Genomic DNA, 16020 nt, shown 5'->3' with positions numbered 1-16020 from the left:
CCAATAAAAGGCAGATCCTCTCCGCCACCGTCCGCCCCATCGCCCTGCCACCTACTTACCCATCCGCTCACCTGTCACCGCTCCCAGGCGGGGAGGTGGTGGGGTTGGGGGTGAGGGGGGGGTATCCGGACAAGTGTGGCAAAGGGGACGCGAACCCGGCTCTCCCCCCGCCATTGGCCCTCAGCCACCCACACCGGTGGGGTCCGCCTGAGCCGAAAATCCCCCGCGCCTCAGCCCCAAGTCCCCTTCCCGAGCCCGGGAAGTCGCGGCGCGATGCCGAGCGGTGGACCCTCCGCTGAGGAGCAAAGGCAATGACCGGACCCCTAGCGTTCCCAACACCCCTCCCAGGACACAGGCAAGACCGCGAGACTGCTCCCGCGACCCGCGGTGCGATCCTCCTGCCCCCGCGCCAAGCTCGGGTGGCGCGGCCGGTTCCCTAGGGCAACCAGGCCGGGCACAGCGTGAGGTTCCCAGCCTAACCCGACTGGAGGCACTCACCATGGTGTCTGCGACCCGAGCCGAGGAGGCAGCTCCCACGCAGACGCACGGCCGAAGGGACCCGGGTGGCGGCTGCAGCAGCGACAGCGCAACAGGACCGCGGCGGCAGCATAGAGCTGGAAGCAGCGCAGCAGCCTAGGCCCGCCCTGATTGCCACCTCTTCGCAGCCAATGGGGAGTCGAGCCGCTGGAGGCCGGTCGTGGCCTCCCAGTTTTCAACCAGTCAGCTACAGAGGAGGGAATTCGGATGCTCTCCGCGCTGCTGCGCTCCAGTGCCTTCCAACCCCCGCCCCAGTGACAAGGCTTTCATTTGAGGCCATTACATGACGACGGAGAAGCCCCAGTCTTGCTTCTTGCATGAATTCTGGGGGAGGAAGAATGCAGCTGTTAGTGTCTCACCAAATGCATTCTTACCCAAAGATCTGCCTTCATGGGTAGCAAAAACTAAGGATGAGCGTGTGTGTGTGTGTGTGTGTGTGTGTGTGTGTGTGTGTGTGTGTATTGCAAGGATGAGCGTGTGTCTGTGTGTATTGCAACAAACAAGCCCTAAAATGGAATAGGCCCTCATGGTCAGCATCCTCATGCTCATCGTCCTCTTGCAGATAAACATTTCCTTTGTGGCTTGATTCCTCAACAGCTTTTGGCAAACTGAAAGCTAGTAGTACTGAGCTTAACACATATTACTTATAGTTAATGAGACTAGTTGAGTGAGCCAGGTAAAGTATTCAGCTTGATAAGTGTAATAATACAGTGAGCAACCTGTTAAACCCAACTTTGCCCTTCCCTACGAGATTCAGTGATCTGTGCTTTTTCCTGGTGAGACGTCTGACCCTGTACCATAGAGAAGAGCCATGGGAGTTTTTAACTGCCCAGAACAGACTTCCTTTCCCCCTTCCCAAAGGTTAACAGTTGAGTTGGAAAACAAAACAAAACAAAAACAAAACAAAGTGAGCAATAATCTTTTCATTAATCTATCTCCCAGTCTACATTCTACCAGGCACTTAGGTTCCTTACTGCTCTGAGCCCCACCACAGGGAAAATATGAAAGGAACAGGAGCTTTCTGTTGATTAAAACTCTGCCTGAGGTGCATGGATATGGTTAAATAGTATTAGGTCCAAAGTGAGGAAGAGAAAGAAGCATTGCTACTAGGTTGCCAGCCTCAAGTGGACCTGAGAAGCCAGGATAGTATTCTGTAACGTGAAGAGTTTACTGTGAGAACAATTTCAATATGGTAGAGAAAATGTCAAAGCAAGAAAACTGCTACATTGGTACCCAGAAACCTATGCTGAAGTGTGACTGATAAAGAATTAATATATAAAAAATGAAACAACAACAAATAACTTATTTAAAAAAACTAACTTTATCAATGATGATCAAATAAGTTAGATTCATACAATGGGATACTTTACACAATAAATAAAATACTAAACCATTATTTATTATTAACTATTAATTTTTTTTAAAGATTTTATTTATTTATTTGACAGAGAGAGATCACAAGCAGGCAGAGAGGCAGGCAGAGAGAGAGGAGGAAGCAGGCTCCCTGCTGAGCAGAGAACCTGATGCGGGGCTCGATCCCAGGACCCTGAGATCATGATCTGAGCCGAAGGCAGCAGCTTAACCCACTGAGCCACCCAGGCACGCCTAACTATTAATCATTAACCATTAAAATGGCCTATTACTCTCTACAACTCTGAAAAAGATAGATACATAACAATACAGAAAAAACTTATTATTAAATAAACAAATGACACGTGAATGTAATGACCCTAGATTTTTTTTCATGGTTATATAGGATAAAATGCTATTTGGGTAGTAAGACCACACACACACACACTGCCTTGAGCATAACCTTGGGAAATGCATAGGAAAACTTCCATATGCCTATTGTCTGTAATTCAAACTAGTGGTTGGACAGACCAAGGCTTTTACATTTTGTATTATGACCATCTGTACCTTTTGATATTTCTCTATGAAGATGTAATAATTTTTTACCTTGCTGGAAAGAATTTTTATCTTATCTTGACCTATCTTCTTTCGACCAGCAGTAGACCCCTGTTGCATCTCAGTCTGGAGTGTGCTTTGGTGTCCTCTACTTTAGACTTTCCCAGGCAAAAGATAGAAAGGAAACTGCTCTCTAATTATGAAAAAATAAGAAAAGTCCACCTGGAGAGAGATATGAGAGAAAATGAAGAATGAGCGTCTCTGTCAACTTTTGTTCTCTCTCCCTGAAGTTCAAACATTCCTCTATCATTGCTCTTCTGTCCGGTAACTTTTTGTACTGATTGCCCTTCTGTCCAACACCTATTTGCATTTGTAAATATATTTTACAGTGTTGTTTTCTAATTGTCTCATATTCACTCTGAATCCAAAAGAAATTCTGTTCACCAAATCTTCGTCTGCTTTTGTTTGGCTCAGAAGAGACTACAACGGATATGATGGTCTAGGAAATAGGGGTGCCCATCAGCTGTGGGTGATCCCAAAGAAGGTCACTCTGTTTCTACAACACCTACCGATTGTTGCCACCATCATTCCCATGACAAAGGAGCATAGGGATACAGTCACAAATAGTCTATGTTGTATTCTCAGAAACAATGTACTACCTTTGAAGGCACCAAGGGCAGGCTACTCCAAGATGGGCCACTTCGGTGTACAGACTATTTTTTTAAAGGTTGTTTCTTTTTTAATAATTTTAATTTTATTTATTTTTAAAGTGAACTCTACCCTTACATGGAGCTTGATCTCACAACTCTGAGATTAACAGTCAAATGCTTTACTGAGCCAGTGGGGTGCCCTTGGTAAGGAGACTGTTTTGAACCAAAAGCAGTCTAAGATCCTGTAAGCTCAAGAGAAATTTTACCCCTCCCTTAACTGCTTAGAAAGATCTAAATTGAGGGTTTTTTGTTTTTGTTTTTGTTTTTTCCAGAATAAAGGTGACCAGTAAAGACAAATTTTATCTGAGTGACATATCTGTATGGAACAACAAACATCTAGTTATGAAATGTCTGCTCCTCTTATTGCCCTGTAAATTGCTTTTCTTCTGTTAAAAAACAAAATTAAGGGGGGCCTGGGTGGCTCAGTGGGTTAAAGCCTCTGCCTTCAGCTCAGGTCATGATCCCAGGGTCCTGGGATCCAGCCCCGAGTCGGGCTCTCTGCTCAGCAGGGAGCCTGCTTCCTCCTCTCTCTCTCTCTCTCTGCCTACTTGTGATCTCTGTCAAATAAATGAATAAATAATCTTAAAAATAAGATTAAAAATAAGTGTGAAGATCTAATTGTCTTTATTAAAGAAATCATGAATCAGGCAGCACCCCTCCAGTAAGTAGAGAAGCACTCCAAGAGTTGTTCAAAATGGAAGATTTTTATAGAAGAATGGTGGGGGGCAAGCTTATTAGAAAAAGAACAGGATTGTGCCAGGTGAGGGTGGTTTCTAGGGAAGAAAGCAAGATGCCTCATGCAGATTACCTCATCTTTCTTTGGGGGATGGAGAGGACCCAGGTGGCAGACTCAGTGGCACAGATGGAAAAATTCTACATTTCTGGGGGAATATTGAATTGCAATAAGATGAGGTATTGGGCACTGACTTGAGAACTCTGATGAAGTGACACAATTTGGGGCCCGTCTTTGTTTTTTAATACTTTCTTCTAATGTCCCAGACCCCTACCCCCTTCTCCTTAGTTCAGAATGACATAGATACTTCATTTTGCCTGACCATCTTTGTGATTCCCGTGCTGTGTGGATTGCCGGTTCATACACAATTACATTTTATCATCTCCTGTGAATCTCTCCATTAATCCAGGTAGAAAAACACTTGAAAACAACAGGAATTCTTGCTCCAGGACAGTTGGCATAATGGACAGCATCCTTTCACTTGCCGGACACAGCGTGCCCTAGGCACACCATGTCAGCCCCCGGAATCCATCTGGGGAGTCCAGTGGAGCAAGAGTGGAGACAGTCGTTTTTCTCTCTTCCTAAATTTAGATTAACTGGAGAAAATAGTTCCTCAGGCTTAGCTACTCTTTGGTTACTGATCCCTTTCTTCCCAGAGATGATCTTTGTTTTCTTTTGTCTGTGTCTTTCAGGTGGTTTGTCAAAGGGACTTGGAATGTGTGAGCATGAGGTAAAGGCTGTCGCCCATGGACAACCATGGAAGCCAAAACTACAAAACTGGTGGGCAGGAGTCAAGCCTTTAGCTGTTAGAGCGCTTGCCACCAAATTCAAAGACTCCCGTGATAGGATAAGTTGGTCAGAGATGGGTTGACACTAGGATGTTCACCACCTTCTAGAAAACTTCCATTCGACCAGGTACACTATAAAACATCAAGTGGTCTCCAAGCCCATGATATATCCCTCCTAGGTATGAGTGTGGCTCCAAGAGACCCAAGGCTTAGATAAAGCTGTTAAGGTACATATTGCACATAGGAGTTTTTCTCTCATCTTGTTCTGTGTCTTCAAAGCTTGGTTTTGTGACCAGTGAGAACATTCTCTTTGGTCTCCACCATTCTGGGAGTCCACTTACTAGGGTGCGCTTTGATGGCTGGTCCAGTACACTGGGGTTTTGAGTCTCTCTGTCCTGCTGTGCCAGCTCTTAGGGGAGTTTTTCATGAGAGGTATGAGCCCATAGTGATGTGGAAAACAGAGGCAGAAGAAAAGTTATTAAATTTCCTTACTATCTAGAGCCCACTGAAAAGTCCTTGTAACAGGCAGAGTGACATTCCTGTAGGGACTCAACTACCTCCACCTCAATCCTTTGCAAAGGGCAAAAGGCAATCCTAGCCTGACTGCTCCCCCCACCCCAACCAGGATCCTGGGGGTCTACTTTAACATATAAAAATTCCTTTGGAAACTTCCTTTATCTCTGAATCCCCCCAAGATATGTTTTGACAATCATCCCCAAGCATATGGCCCACCGATATACATCTGAAGGGTCTCATGACTAAGCTTTTATTAGACGGTAATAAATGACCTTTTCCCAACAATAGCTAGCTCCTCAAGGTCCTGGAAACCTTGCTTCCAAAATTCCTTATTGACAAGCTATTCCTGACCCCCTCCCAACTTGCAGGTATATAATGGACCACTCCTCACAACCCTGGAGCAGCGACTCTTCCTGCCCACGGGTCCTGTCCCCATGCTTTAATAAGATCACCTTTTTGCTCCAGAGACGTCTGAAGAATTCTTTCTTGGTTGTCGGCTCTGGACCTCACCTATATCCAAAACTTCATCAATAGAAACCTTTGTTGTCTCAACCTTCCCTGTTTGTTGGTGCTGGAAAGTTTCATCTCACTAGCATCCCCCTGGTGTCACAGATTAGTGGGCCTGGGACTGGAGACGTCTCCTGTTTTCATGGGAGACCAGAGATAAACCATTCTTGTTGTCTTATTAGTATAATGGTTAGCCTTAGGGACTCCCTTGACAAGATACAGGAACAGAAATTAGACTTAGGACAAAGATAAATGTCCTCATCCAATGTAAAGTCCCCTTCTTAAAATCCAGCCTCATTTCCCTAGAAGATTTACAGAGACCACTCTGGTCTCATCCCTAGGTGGAAAGTATACAGGTTGTTCATGTAAATGCTGAAAGCCAATAATGAATTTAACAAAAGCACCCAGACTGGCCATAGGGCTTGCTTTGTGCCTACCTTCCAGGGCTCTTGTAATCAGGCTCTGCCAATTTCAGACTTTATTACTATGCAATATCCTATCTAGGGGTACCTTCGACCCCCACAGCAAAAGAATCTGTGTTCCCTGGACAGCAGCAGATCTTTCAAATTATAAAGGCCTTTTACCTCTACTTTCAAAAGATTAGATTTTTTGGCTATATTCACAACCATCCTCTCAAAGAGGAAACAAGATGACCAAAATTTTTGATAGGCCTCCTACAAATGGACAGTGGAAGGCCGATATTCAGGAGCTGATATTGCATATTGAATTGAATTGAATTGAATTGAATTGAACTGAATTGCGTTGTATTACGTTCTTTTTCTGTCCCTTCAAATTATTATTGAGTTGATCTAGAAAAAAAGGCTTTTGTTAAAATGCATTGCACAGACTTTACAAAGGCATAGATCTTTTGGTTCCTATTTTATTTAAAAATTCTCTCTGATATAAAGAAGCAAATTTAGTTAAAAAGAATAGCTTATCTCTTGATAATAAGAAGCGGCTGTAATCTGGTTCTTTGTGGAATTAGAAATAACTGTTTTTGTCTTACAGATTTTTGCAAAACAGAAATATAACTCTGGAAGCAAGCCAAAAACCCACCTATCTTTACCATTCACTAAAGTACACCTACTGGGGCGCCAGGGTGGCTCAGTCCTTGAGCATCCTGGAATAGCCCTGCATAGGGCTCCCTGCTCAGCAGGAGGCCTGCTTTTCCCTCTGCCACTCTCCCTGCTTGTGTTCCCTCTCTGTGTCTCTCTCTGTCAAATAAATAAAATAAAATAAAGCTCACCTATTCCTATCAAAATGCTTGTGCATATTATAAAAGATCAGGATATTGGTACAAATCTTCTTGTACTTTAAAAAAAAAAAACGTAAATTTTAAATAGCAATTACCCTGAAACTCTAGGGAATTTTTTTTATTATGTTCTTTTTCTGTCCCTTCAAATTATAATTATTATATCTTTGAAATGTAAACACAGCTCACAGTTGCCTGAGACTGAAGAAAGAAAGAAAAAAAAAAAAGAGGGGAGAGGCCTTTTTATTTTTTTCTAAATATTTTATTTACTTATTTGACAGAGAGAAATCACAAGGAGACAGAGGGGCAGGCAGAGAGAGGGGGAAGCAGGATCCCTGCTGAGCAGAGAGCCCAAGACAGTGTTCCATCCCAGGACCTGAGAACATGACCTAAGCCTAAGGCAGAGGCTTAACCCACTGAGCTGCCAAGAAGCCCCAAGACAGAGGCTTTTTTAAAATACAGTCTAGCTCCTCTGACAGGCAAGTATGTTCCAAATATCCACCTTGGAAAAATCTCAGATAATCTCTTTGTGTCTTTGTGATGTAGCATTTCTCTCTTTTGTTTTAAAGACTTTATTTATTTATTTATTTATTAGAGAAAGAAACAACACAAGAGCAGGGGGGAGGGGCTGAAGGAGAGGGAGAATTGGGCTCCTGGCTGAGCAGGAAGCCTGATGTGGGGCTCACTTGATCCCAGGATTCGGGGTTCATGACCTGAGCCAAAGGCAGTTTTGCTCAGAACTGTGTAACCTTCTGTATTTGCCTTTGATACCTTTTATTGTCACTTTGATTAAATGTAAAATTCAGTATCGTTTCATAATGATTTCTGTTTGTATTTAATCAAATTTCACACCTTTTAATATTTATCGAGATACTTCCCAAAATCAAACTCTTAAATGAGGCCTTTGGACCACAAGCTACTGAAATTTTCAAGTGGGTCCCTGAAACCTATCCAAACAATAACATTGTGAGAAATTAAACAAATTAGGCTAATTTTGTATGTCAAATTACATGGGAAGAGTAAGTGATAGTAAACCCTCTTAGATTCTATTTCTAGAGATATGTTATTAAAATAAGTTTTCTAAACATTGTACAAAACTAGAAAGCTGATGATAATAACCAGGTTATTATCTTGAATGTTATTATCTTGAAGTGTTGTGTGTTCAAAATAACCAGATTTTCTTACCAATTGCATTATAATGAACTCGAATCAGCTCTTTAAGCATGGCCATTTTTACGTCTTTTCTCATTTATAGAGAGTTACACTGTTACTCAGATACTCTTGTAAAATCTTCCTGCAGATGTGTTTCAACTTTAATGAGATTCATAGAAAGAACTCTGAGTGCAGGTTCCTGATAGCCTTAAGATCATAAAACTGAACTAGGTAAAAAATTCTGGTTTGACTAGAAAAACTGAATTCAAGCAGGACAAGAAGTAATATCATGGGACTTGAATAAACTAAGGAAATAATTATAAATTTTATATAACTTCTTGTTTGTAACACTGCTGACTTTTTAAAAATGCTTTGTTTTTATCAATTTAAGAAAAATTTTTCTTTTAGGCAAACTGATAGTGATTTGATAAAATATACCTTTGTGAATAAATTGAAACATTTATCTTGCTCCCTACCTGAAACCTCCAGAACTCAAAAACTCTCAGGTAGTATTCTTAAATTTTTACGGCAAAATATTTATTTGCATAAGTTCAATAAGAATCTGCATTGCTCATGATAGGACACAACTAAACACATTGGTTATATTACCAAAGCTTTGACTGGAATGTGATATTTGAGAGAGACATGCATACTCAGATATGACCAGCTTTGAGGAACTCGGGAGCTTTATAGAGCCAGTAAAGCCTCTTGGAAATAAGAGCCTGGTACCTTGCTTACAGAATTCCCAGAGCCTTGCCAGGTGAGTAAGAAAGGTCATTCCTGGCAGGTACAGGAAATAATACTTTGAGGACCTCGAGAAGAAAGGCATTCACTCAGATCTAAAGGTTCTGCAGGCATAGTCTGATGACAAGTATTTGGCTTGGGTTCTGGCCTTCAGAGGCTGTTAAAAGTTCAATCTAGAGATTCCTAATGAAAATTTCCAGTAAAGTCGTTTTTAAAGAGTCTACATAGTTCTTGCAGAACTTATGGAGATAATCAGGCCAAGTTTTGTTTTTGTTTTTTGAAAGACTTATTTTGCTGGTTAGTGTTAATTTGCCTATCTTTAGTAGAAATGAGAATGATTCGGGGCACCTGGGTGGCTCAGTGGGTTAAGCCTCTGCCTTCGGCTCGGGTCATGGTCCCAGGGTCCTGGGATCGAGCCCCACATCGGCTCTGCTCGGCAGGGAGCCTGCTTCTTCCTCCCTCTCTGCCTGCCTCTCTGCCTACTTGTGATCTCTCTCCCTCTGTCAAATAAATAAATAAAATCTTTGAAAAAAAAAAAAGAAATGAGAATGATTTTAGAGAGAAAATTTGTTTCAATAGAGCATTTTTGTAGATATTCGATTTGAATACTATTCATTATAAACTGGACTAAATCCTGATTTATTCTAGTGTCCTCCAATGTCTGGCTACAATTCTTTAAACTAACATCTGATTTATCCCCCCATCTTTTTGACTTGGAATCCTTTGAGAGTTAACACTAACCTTTTTCCTAGAGCCCTGAAAACTTAATATAAACAACTTGATCTAAAACTTCAGAGAAATTGCCACAATAGTTGATGTATCGATGATCGTTGTGTCTATTGCTCTGCGGGCCACTCAAAAAGATCCCCAGACATTTAAACTACACACTAGGACAATTGGTCAGATTGCCACTGCCTGCCCTCTCTCCCTCTCTTTCTGAAGATGCTTGGAGCCTGACATCCAGAAATCTTGACCAGCTGTCTTTGAGAACTCAGAAACCGGTTGATTTTAATTTTTATTGATTTCATTTTAATGATTGATCCAATCATTAGCTGTTGTTTTTCTTTTGTTTCTGTAGAAATACCTTTCATTTAATACCTGACTACTGGAACCATAGGCCTAAGTTTGAGAACACGACTGCATCACTGCCTCCTGAAATGAACCCAACAGAACTGACCTATTGTCAACAGTAATAGATCAGTTCAAGGACATGGAACAGTATACCAGCTCACTTTCTGGGAAGTTTCAGAGGAGGGAGCTGTAGGGGCCAAAGGCAGGCTGCCCCCACATGAACCACTTGGCATGCAGACTGTTGGAGCTGAGGGCAGTTTCCTGAGAAATTTTTGCCCTTCCCTTAACTACATAGAGAAATCTAAGTTGGGGATTTTTCCAGATTAAGGGTTAATAGCAGACATAAATGTTATCTGGGTGACCCATCTGTATGGCAGGGAAAACACCTAATTATGAAACATCTACTCTTCTTATTACCCCGTGAATTGCATTCCTTTCAAGTTCTAGACCAATGCCCCCCTCTCCTTAGTTCAGGATGACAAATATGTCTCACTTTCCTGACTGTCATTGGAATTCCTATGTCTGTGTGGATTCCCTATATGTAAGTTATTAAATTTGATTATCTCCTGTTAATCTCATGTCAACTTGACTCTTGGTCCAGCTAGAAGGATCCTTAAAAGGGAAAGGAATTCTTACTCCCCGATACTCTCTTCTCTGTGTACCCCATGCTGAAAAGAATTAGTTATGTAGGAATAGGAAGAGCTTAAGGAATTGCTTAGCCAGCCCTAAAGTTAACAAAAATAAATAAATAAATAAATAAAAATAAAAATAAATAAATAAATACAAAGGCAGTATGTGGCCTTCAGAAATATCACCTGAAAATACTCACCATAAGTTAGTTGAGTAAGTTAAATATCAAATGTATTGTAACTACTGTTTTCAAGGTTTTTCCAGAAATGTGAAAATAATAAGCTTTAGGTTGGTAATAATAGGGAACACATTTTTGGGAGGGTTTTCTCAGATCTGTGTCTGCGTTTTTCAAGGTTTGGCTGTTTTGCCAGTTTTTCCTACCAAGGCATCAGGGCTTCTAGTTTTGGATCATTTCATGAAGCAGTATGTCCTTTAATTTCAACAATTCTGATTTTATTTATATTTGTATGCTTCTTAATCTGCATGGTTCCAAGCCCAATTACCGTTTCTCCACGGAGCCTCCATTACTTGAGCTACCTGTATCTATTCCAAAACAGTTCACAATTCATAAAAGCCTCTAGATATTTCTAGTCTATGTCCTGCTACGTGACTGAGTATTACTGATACAAAAGGAAATAAGAGAGAATGAGCCACTAATTCATTCGTTTGAATACTTCTTTTTATCTTCTCTGTATTGAAAAAAAAAAAAAAAGAAACAACAACAAACAAAGTCAGCTCTGAGAACAATATGGTAAAGTAATTAATTGCATAGATTCTTCAGTCAGACTGGTTTTCCCCACCCTCCCATGATTTGGTAGTGGTGTAAACATTGAACAAGTCACTTGAGTTCTTGAATACAGTTTCATCAGATATATAATGGGAAAAATAGTAGGTCAATACACTCCTGTCTTGAGAAGATTAAAAATAGTATCTACCTCACAGGTTTATTGTGAATAGAAATTGGTAATGCAAATGTGGTACTTAAAATAAGAGTAGCACCCATAGGCACTGAGAAACTATCAGTTAATATTATTTTTTAATGTTTTTTCTATTATTGCTGTTTTTATAATCAACTATTAATGTGACTAAACTCCTTGGGTCCCCCCTACAGAAATGTAGGCTTAGCCAGCCCTAAAGTTAACTGGCATCCACTGTCAATGAACGCATAGTGAAAAGAACCAAAACATGGCAATTAGAAGATCTAGATCAGCTTTGTCAGTTACTGCTTGGCAAGTTAACCTGAGTCCCAAATTCCCCATTTTATAATGATGATAGCATTGTTTGGCCCACTTTCCTAAAGTAAGGTAGTAGGAGAATCAAATAAGACATGTTTGAAGGCTTCTCATAAACCTTAAAGAGCTACCCTACCCTGTTACTGATTGTAGGAAATTAGCAATTGAATAAATCAAAGACTCACATAAGAAGCACTGCGTGACAAGTGACAACTAGACAATCTCTTGGCTGTGTAGGGGTCAAGGGCAGACTGCCCCAAGATGGGCCACTTTGGTGTAAACATTGTTTTCAGTTAAAATAAAACAAAACCCAGCAGATTCAGAAAAAGCTTTTGAAGTTCCCACTCAACTGCCTGCAGGTACCAGGAGGATACCTATTAACAGAGATTCCTCTTTAAGATACTTATTTGTATAATTGTATGCAAACTCTTTGTTTTGTCTTCCAAACATCTTCTTTCACCTACTCTTTTTTTTTTTTCAAAAGATTTTTTTATTTAATTATTTGACAGAGAGAGAGAGATCACAAGTAGACAGAGAGGCAGGCAGAGAGAGAAGGAGAAGCAGGCTCCCTGCTGAGCAGAGATCCTGATGTGGGGCTCTATCCCAAGACCCTGAGATCATGACCTGAGCTGAAGGCACTGGCTTAACCCACTGAGCCACCCGGGCACTCCTTTCACCTTCCTCTTAATGGTCTTTTTTCTCTAACTCCTCAGAGTCTTACTGCTCTCCTTAGCTCATATAAACCTCATGTTGCCTCACTGTCTTTGGAATTTCATGTCTATGTGACTTCCCTGTGTGTATGAAACTCAACTTGATTTCTTCCTGTTAATGGGATCTCTCATGTTGATTTGATTCTTAATCCAGCTAGAAGGATATTGAGGGTATAGGAAATTTCTTTCTTCCCAACAGCTGCATTTACCTCTGACATTCATATTGTTTTCTTTTTTGTTGAAAATGAAATCCAAACCTAACTAAATGGTACTGTTATAGAACTTGGACTGGATCCTGGCAGAAGAATCAAGCGGCACTAGGGAGACTTTGGAAGATCAGAGGTTTATTTAACACCAGTGGACTCAGGAGAGGTTGTTGTCCAAAGGTCTGAGCCCTGAGCACAAGCAGGGAGGGGAATTTATACCCTCCTATTTCTGCATACTTGGTACTTTTGGCTCGCACAGGAAACAGGATAGAAAAGAAGAACCCAGAAGGGCTTTGAGACAGGGTCTGGAATTCCTTTGCTGGTTTGGTCAGCCATCTTAGAGTATAGTTTTTCTCTATCAGTACAACAATTTATGCATTTTCTAACAAATGTAACCTGAGTAAAAATAATGAAAAGGAAGTAAATTGTCCATTGATCCATTTACATAGAGCTTGAGCTTTTTTTTCTGAACTAGAACTTTATCAGCAATATAAAAAGTTAAAATTAGCCCATGCCAATATGACAATATTCATTTCCATTGACATTTGCAACAAAACAATTTCATTAAATGTAATCATGAGTATGTTTACAAAACAGAAGTGTTCAATAAAATGTCATTTAGAATGCATTTTGAAGAATCTTTATGATTTCTGGTGTTTCTGTATGATAGCTCTCTATATAGCAAAGAATGTCAAATTGGAATACAGACACAAAAATTCCTGAAGTGTTTTAACCAGATTCAAAAGCTGGCAATGAGGTTTCACTTGAGAAGCATCAAAACCTTATTGAAAAATTAGAGTGTGAAACAACACTTTTTCTACTAAAATGATTTTAAAGCTGTTTAGTTAAAAAAAAATCTTGCCTTAAGTAACCTTTGCAGTTTACCAAGTACCTTCATACACATTATTCTCTTGTCTATGAGGGAGATGGTTTTGTTCATTTTAGATCTGGGGACCCAAGGCCCAGAGTCATACAATGATAAGGCCCAGGGCTCTAGTCATTGACCCCAAGGCAGATCGTTAGATTCCAAACGTAGAGCTCTTTCCTTATGATATCATTCTTCTCCTTTATATGTCTAGAGAAATCAACAGTTGGTGTTTGTCATAATGGATGATGGAATAAAAAGAAATCAAAGGAGAAGTTATCTGCAATGAGCTATGTAGGTTGGAAAGAATTGACATAAACTTCACCTTTCTTGTCTTTAAAACAAAGACATTATAGGCAGTAACTTTTATACCTTCTGTAGGGTTTTGGTAAGGACCAAATGAGTAGATACATATGAATGCATTTTATGTACAGTACAACTTAATGCACATTGGATTTGCTATTTTTATTATATGATTTTCTGTCTGAATTGCATGAATTGTGAACATTCTTGTGAGAAAATACCACAAAGGAGATATGAGAATGGGCTCAATAAGACTCCTGGCCTTTGGCCCTACTATGACAAGCTGCTGAATTGTCTAACCTGTGAAGTAAGGCAATTGTGAAGAAGAAATATGATAGTGTATGTAAATGACATATTACAGTGTTTGGCACACAGTAAATACTCATCACATGTGAGTTTACAATCCATTTAAGAAATGTATTCATAAAAATATAAATAGTCCCTTTTTAACAGGAGGTAAGGTAACACTTTGAATCTTAAATGACACTATAGAGAATAGAAGCCATGGTTTCCTGATCCCTTCCTGTATCAGTCCAGCCCAACCAATAGGAGCCGAAGTCAGCAGAATAAAGCTGCTCTACATTCTATTACCCTAAGGGAAAGGAAATCAAACCACCCATAGCTATTATCAGCAAAAATAATGTGCATTCATTTTATTGCACTGATCTTTCTTTCTTTCTTTCTTATTCCCCCCCTTCTTTTCCCCTCCCTTCCCCTTTCCTTTTCTTTCATCTCTGCCAAGAGACCCATTAAAAAAGGCCACAAATAAATGGCTATAATTTTCAAGATCACTCAGACCAACTTTCTCGACCTGCTATGGAAATCTGTCGTTTCTCCAAAGTATCTTAGGTATAGATGATGTTAATGAAGCCAAAAGTTAACCCATATGGAAAAAAAAAAAAAAAAGTGGTACAGTGAACTGAATAGGGAGTCCTGAGTTGTAACGTGGCTCTTCCCACATATGCAATATTTGATATGCTGTGGTGGGCAGAATCACACCCTCCCTTCCCCATCCTCTTCCTCACCTTAAGATGTTCATGTCCTTATCCCCAGCACCTGTGAATAGGTTACCTTATATGGCAAAATGGACTTTGTACACATGATTAAGTTGAGGATACTGGTACGTGGAGAGTATCTTGGATTTTCTGAATGGGTTTAATATAATCACAAAGGTTCTTATAAGAGAGAGACAAAAATATCAAAGTCAGAGAAGATGTGATGATACAGGCAGAGGTGGGAGTGATTCAAGGAAGGAGCCATGAGTCAAGGAATGCATGTGGCTTTTAGATACTGGAATAAACAAGAAAATGGATTCTTCTCTAGAACCACTAGAAGGAGGGCAGCCCTGTGGACACCTTGATTGTAGGACTTCTGACCTTCAAAATTATAATGTAATAGCCTTTTGTTTTAAGCCACTAACTTTTTGATAATTTGTTAGAGCAGCAATAAGATACTAATACAATTTTCTCAGTATCTTCTGAGTCAAATTTTGAGATCTCTTGAAGACCTTATTAAGGAATGAATATTTATGTCCCCTAAAATCCATATGTTGAAACTTTTTCAGTTCCCAATGGAATGGTACTAGGGCCCTTGGTGGGTGATTAGGTTTAGAATAAGTCATATGGGTGGGTCCCTAAGAGGGAATTAGTGTCTTTATAAGAAGAGGGAAAGGACAGCCATGTGAAGACACAACAAGAAGACATTTACAAACAAAGAGGGCCCTTTTCAGGAAATTAATCTGTCAGCAGCTTAATCTTAGACTTCCTAGCCTCCAGAACTGTGAGAACTCAATGTCTGATATTTAAGCCACCAATCTATCGTATTTTATTATAACAGCCCAAGCTGACTTAGATAGAATTTTAAGTTGTATTTCTTTTATTTTTCTTTTTTAAATTTTTATTTAAATTCTAGCTAGTTAGCATAGAGTGAAATATTGGTTGCAGGGGTAGAATTAAGTGATTCATCACTTACATACAACACCCAGTGCTCAGCATAACAAATCCCCTCCTTAATACCCATCACCCATCTAGCTCATCCTTCACTCACCTCCATCAACCCTCAGATTGCTCTCTATTGCTAAGAGTCTCTTATGATTTTGTTCCCCCCATTTTTATAAGTTATATTGCTATACTAATCTTTCAGAGATATTAGTAATAGCA

General features: G+C 40.2%; 1 protein-coding gene across 1 annotated transcript in view; it reads right to left on the bottom strand.

Moving 5' to 3' along the window:
• LOC111154115 (guanylate cyclase 1 soluble subunit beta) overlaps window positions 1-591 on the bottom strand; it is a 47160-nt gene extending 46569 nt beyond the window's left edge. Inside the window, exon 1 of the mRNA XM_022513514.1 lies at window positions 499-591. Within this exon, the coding sequence (XP_022369222.1) occupies window positions 499-501 (3 nt within the window). The 5' untranslated portion in view covers window positions 502-591. The remainder of the gene's footprint in view (window positions 1-498) is intronic.
• Window positions 592-16020: the final 15429 nt, after the last annotated feature.

Source organism: Enhydra lutris, unplaced genomic scaffold, assembly GCF_002288905.1.
Source record: "Enhydra lutris kenyoni isolate GAN:26980312 unplaced genomic scaffold, ASM228890v2 scaffoldscaffold3, whole genome shotgun sequence".
Taxonomy (NCBI): Eukaryota; Metazoa; Chordata; class Mammalia; order Carnivora; family Mustelidae; genus Enhydra; species Enhydra lutris.
Note: the sequence above shows the minus strand (reverse complement) of the source record. Positions and strands in the feature narration are given on the sequence as shown.